Here is a 5110-nt window from a genome sequence, read left to right as displayed (position 1 = left end):
TGACGGGTGGAGACAAGGTATAATCTCGACACAGTAAATCATACAGACACACCTTTCAAGACACGAAACGTTTCAAAAGAGCAACCTCTGCTTCTTCTTGGCAGAGGCCGTGTTACATGTACCCTTCAAGCCCATACTTAAAGAAAATAAGTTTATTCAAACTTCTACCACAATCCAAAGTGGAAAGGAACACCTGCTGTATGGTCAGGTCTAGTGTGTGTGGGTTAAATGACACTGATAAATATTAAATTAATGATGAAAAATGAGATGTGTGTGTATATATATATATATACACACATATATATATATATATATATATAAGTTTATATAAGTTTATATAAGTTTATATATATATATACATATATATATATATACATATACACATATATACATATATTATGTATATGCATATACATAATCTGTGCGTCCCACCCACAGACTACGGTGACAAACACTGTTTGTGTTGCGTATAAATGAGAAGCGTTGGACCTCTGGGTTCAGCCACCGCCCCTGTGCTTTCTATATTTGTAGGGGCTTGTCTCTGACTTTCGCGTGCTACGTTTTGCTCTCTTCCTCACACATTGAGTGCGTGCGTGCTCAGAGCGTGCTTCAGTCGTTGCGGGAGGACCGTCAGGTAATGTAACAATGTAGCTAATAGGCCTGGAAACACACGCACTTTGTCGTATGGCTGTAATGCTGATTCCTCACATGCATTCTGCGGTACGTGTTTATTAGCAGCTGTTAGAGAGGGATGTGTGCGCCTTTATTTCCGGGTATCTGAACGCGTCTTTACTCGCTCCAGGCAAAACTATGAGACTATTCACAATAATGCATGTGGGAATATACAACATTTGATATAAAGTTTGTGTATAAATACGTGTAAAAAGGTTTGAAAAGTAGCATAATATTTTATTCTATGCAGAGTCTAGACTCACAAATGTTAAACCGTGGTGGTGAATGTAACGTTGCACAATATCAATAGTCTGCATGGACAAACAGATTATTAAAAATGGTTATACATTGTGGGTAAAATATCAAGTGAATTAACAAAAGGGAGAATAAAGCGTTCTGTGACAGTTCATTTGGATAATTTGTCTTTTTGGAATCTATATTTATGTAACTTGTATGAGGTTTTCACAGGCTGTGAAGAAGAAGACAAAAGGAAAAACAAAACGCCTTACAAAACATTGCAGATTATTTTTTTGGCTTTATTTAAATAATCAATAAATCAAGGCATTTTGCTTATATTTGACGGTTAACAATAACGTAACAGAAAACAGGGAGTGAGCAAAGGAGATGACATGCAATTAGCCCTTTCATTTAATTCACATTTATTTTTACTGTGTTTAACTGTTTTTAAGGTAAATGCTTTCCTAATATATATACTGTATTGTGTGTGTGTATATAGGATCCAGTTTGTTTCCTATAGACGCCATAAACTATGAAATATGTTAATATTAAAATCTGAAATGTATCTTACAAAATGGAATTACACTGAATAACTATTTGAATGTAATTTGCTCACTACAGGAAAATCGTACAGCATCAGTCATGGCCGCCATCAGCAGCTCAAACACACACTTTGCCTTAGAGCTGCTCCGCACTCTGAGCCAAGCAAGTCCCACCGGGAACATCTTCATCTCCCCGCTGAGCGTCAGCTCAGCCCTGGCTATGGTTTATCTGGGGGCTAAAGGAGACACTGCTGCTCAGATGGCAAAGGTCAGCACACTGTCTCTCAATTACATGCCAATAAACGTTATGAACCGCAGTCATGCTGGCCTGTTTCCATAAACCATTTTGTGAGTTCTGAAGTTCAGGCTGTTTGCCCAGGTATAGGCACAGGATGAAGGGTGTGTCCTCAGACGGCCGAAGTCTAATGAGACCTGAACCTTGAGCTCAAAAAGCTCCCTTGAAACAAGCCACATATTGTTTGCTTGGAAGCAGGTGGTTGTAAAAACAGGTAGTTGACAATGTGGTTTCAGTTCATGAAACCTGTTTGCTTTTGGAAGTACAGTAAATCCTCAGAGCTTTGTTCTTCCTTTTTTTTTTTTTTTTTTTTTTTTTTTTGATGATGAATGACTTCTGTGTTCGAACTGTGTTAGCTCGAGCCAAAAGGAACATTTTCATCCGCAGTGGTTCAGCAGGTCGGCAGCAGCAGCAGAAATGTAGAAATACACGCTGTATGATCAAGATTATGAGGACACATGAACATTACATCCATACATGATTGTTGTAACACATCATTCCAAAGCGCGGGCCTTAAACCCACAGACCCTTCACACCGTGCTCCCCTCTGGTAGGCGTTACAGAACTGTGTACGCCAAAACAACCAGACACGAACAGTTTCTTCCAACTTGCGGTCACTCTGAGCAGTTGACATCAGTTCAATGACACTATATATCTGTATTTTATCGTTTGAATATCCCTTTTTTTGGTAACAAGTACATGTCACTTTCAAATATACATTTTTTTTGTATGTACAAAGACAACGCAAAAATAAGTCAAAATTGCATTGTATGTGCCAATAAAGCTGATTCTGAACTCCTGATGTACAGCACTAGATAATATTACAAATCACATTCCCTGCAAATGTAACCAGGTTATTTTAGGTCTCAACAAGCGGTTACAGTAGTATAGTTCAAGAGCAGTGCAATGTCCTCACTTTTCACTTTCTGTAACACACGTTTTTGATCCCAGATTAAAGTCTGTTGTTCCAAACTTTCCCGCAGGCCCTCTCATTCAGCAGTGGTGCAGGCGTCCACACAGACTTCCAGACACTGAACGCTGACATCAACTCGCCATCTGCGTCATACGTCCTGAAACTAGCCAACCGTCTTTACGGAGAAAATACCGCCAACTTCCTCCCTGTGAGTTTTCAGTTTACACCTCAATCACAGAAGACTCCGATACTGTATATTGAATGTCCGGCTTTATATGACTGAATTCATGAGATGCTATCTCCTCACTGCAGCAATTCCTCGAAGCCACACAGAAGCACTACCAGGCAGACCTGAAGGCTGTTGATTTCATGGGGGCGGCAGAGGCATGCAGAGCGGAGATCAACAGCTGGGTGGAGCAGCAGACAGAGAGTGAGTCATTCTTCTTAATGGACACTAAGTATTCCTATACCAACTTGTACAGCAACCATTTTAAAGTGTACTTTAAGGCTGTCCACGACTAAGAATTTACATAGTCAAGTCTGATTGGTCAAGTGATCCCTATTGTCGACTGATCTTCAAATCGTGGTGTTTATTTTCTTGCTCATTTATCCCCCTCTGTTTAAGCTTCATGGATCTATACAAAAATAGTCAAAACAACGTTATTGGCCAAGATTTTTGACTATCGCTTTGCTGTTGTGGTTGTAAATAGGACTTTTGGTCCCAATTCCATTTTACCCGTTGTATCAATGCAGAGAGGAGAGGAAAGGACAGGGAAGTGTCGAGGGAGAGAGAAGCAGCAAACGGCTCAACGAGCATCCCTCTGCTGATTTTACAAAGTCATTCAAAAATATATTTTGCGCTCTGATAGTGCTACGGTCTTACATGAGTACTCCCATTTAATAAATATATTCTTTAATTTTGAAACGCCAGCCTTATGTGGTTGTTGTTCAGCATTTCTGATGGTCACACAAATGTGGATAGTGCAACTTACTCTACATGGTGATTTATTCATGCACACTAAGGAGGTTGATTGAACCCACACAAGTTATTTTCAGATTGCTATTTAACAGTATTATTAATGGACGCATATTTATACCAAAATAGGCTATATATATCAGGATTTATTGAGAGAAACCAACCAATTCTGTATAAAACCAGACATTCAGCACCGCCCACATTTTTCCGCCAGTTCGACTGTGAGATAAAGCGGTCGAAACCAAAGTCTGGTTCACCCCTAGCGTCCTCTGTGAATCAGTGTTCAATGCTTGCTTTGCCTCTGTATTTCCTTTCAGATAAGATTAAAGACCTTCTGAAGGCAGGAACAGTCACTCCTGCGACGAGATTGGCTCTGGTTAATGCCATCTACTTCAAGGGAAACTGGAAGAACCGCTTTGATGAGAAAAACACCAAAGAGATGCCCTTTAAAGTCAACCAGGTGAAGCTTGCTGATGTAGAGGCATGAAGTTTGATACATGAAACAGTTTAACTTGAGCCAAAATGAGATCCGATCACCTCGATTTACTGTGTTTCCTGTGCGTCAGAATGAGGCCAAGCCGGTCCAGATGATGTACCAGATGAAGAAGCTGCCTTTCAACTACGTTCCTGAGCTCAGCCTGCAGATCCTGGAGCTGCCGTACGTGGATGAGGAGCTCAGCATGTTCATCCTGCTGCCTGAAGAGTCCGCGGACGGCTCTGACCCTCTGTTGAAGGTACCTAACCTAGAAGCAATTGCATATGATACCTAGGCCTGCTGTCACTTTAATATAAATATGAGCTAGAGATTAAAGTGTGTGTGTGTGTGTGTTCAGCTGGAGAATGAGCTGACACGGGAGAAGCTGGACGAATGGACCGACAGGGAAAACATGGACGTCCAGTCAGAAGTCATCGTTCATCTGCCTAAGTTCAAGCTGGAGGAAGACTACGAGCTGAACGAGCCTCTGGCCAAACTCGGCATGCGGGACGTGTTCTGTGGGGCGAAGGCCGATCTGTCGGGCATGAACGGTGAAGGAGGGCTCTTCCTGTCCACAGTGGCCCACAAGGCCTTTGTGGAGGTGAACGAGGAGGGGACGGAGGCGGCTGCGGCCACAGCGGGCATGGTGGCGTTCTGTATGTTTAGGGAGGAGCACTTCACAGCGGACCACCCCTTCCTCTTCTTCATCAGGCACAATAAGACCAAGTCCATCCTCTTCCTCGGCAGGTTCTCGTCTCCTCAGTAGAGAGAACCAGCATATGAAGATATTGTACAAATTGAAATAAAAAATAAACAACTAGCAAAATCTTTGAAATGAAGGCTTTGTTTTCTGGGATATTTAATAGGTTTTTGTTTTTTTTTGTCTGCCTTTAGACTGACGTCATAGATATAGCTGTTTGAGTGTTTTTGGTTGAATCAATGAGTTGTAATACTGGAGTGAACTTCATTGAAATAAAGCAATAGACTTTGGTGTTTTAAA

At 41.3% G+C, this 5110-nt stretch overlaps 1 protein-coding gene across 2 annotated transcripts; it reads left to right on the top strand.

Moving 5' to 3' along the window:
- The first annotated feature begins 495 nt into the window (after window positions 1–495).
- On the top strand, window positions 496–5110 carry serpinb1 (serpin peptidase inhibitor, clade B (ovalbumin), member 1). 2 transcript variants are annotated; one of them, XM_031869714.1, is made up of 7 exons: window positions 496–634; window positions 1531–1719; window positions 2730–2867; window positions 2972–3089; window positions 3953–4095; window positions 4202–4369; window positions 4469–4945. In XM_031869714.1, exons 2-7 carry the CDS (start codon window positions 1552–1554, stop codon window positions 4874–4876), a joined length of 1143 nt encoding a protein of 380 aa, XP_031725574.1. In that variant the 5' UTR covers window positions 496–634; window positions 1531–1551; the 3' UTR covers window positions 4877–4945. The 2 variants fall into 2 exon arrangements, with proteins under 2 accessions (XP_031725574.1, XP_031725573.1); XM_031869713.1 differs by having other exon boundaries at window positions 633–720; window positions 4469–5110.

This window comes from Anarrhichthys ocellatus, unplaced genomic scaffold, assembly GCF_004355925.1.
Source record: "Anarrhichthys ocellatus isolate YVR2014 unplaced genomic scaffold, GSC_Weel_1.0 scaffold48, whole genome shotgun sequence".
Taxonomy (NCBI): domain Eukaryota; kingdom Metazoa; phylum Chordata; class Actinopteri; order Perciformes; family Anarhichadidae; genus Anarrhichthys; species Anarrhichthys ocellatus.
Note: the sequence above shows the minus strand (reverse complement) of the source record. Positions and strands in the feature narration are given on the sequence as shown.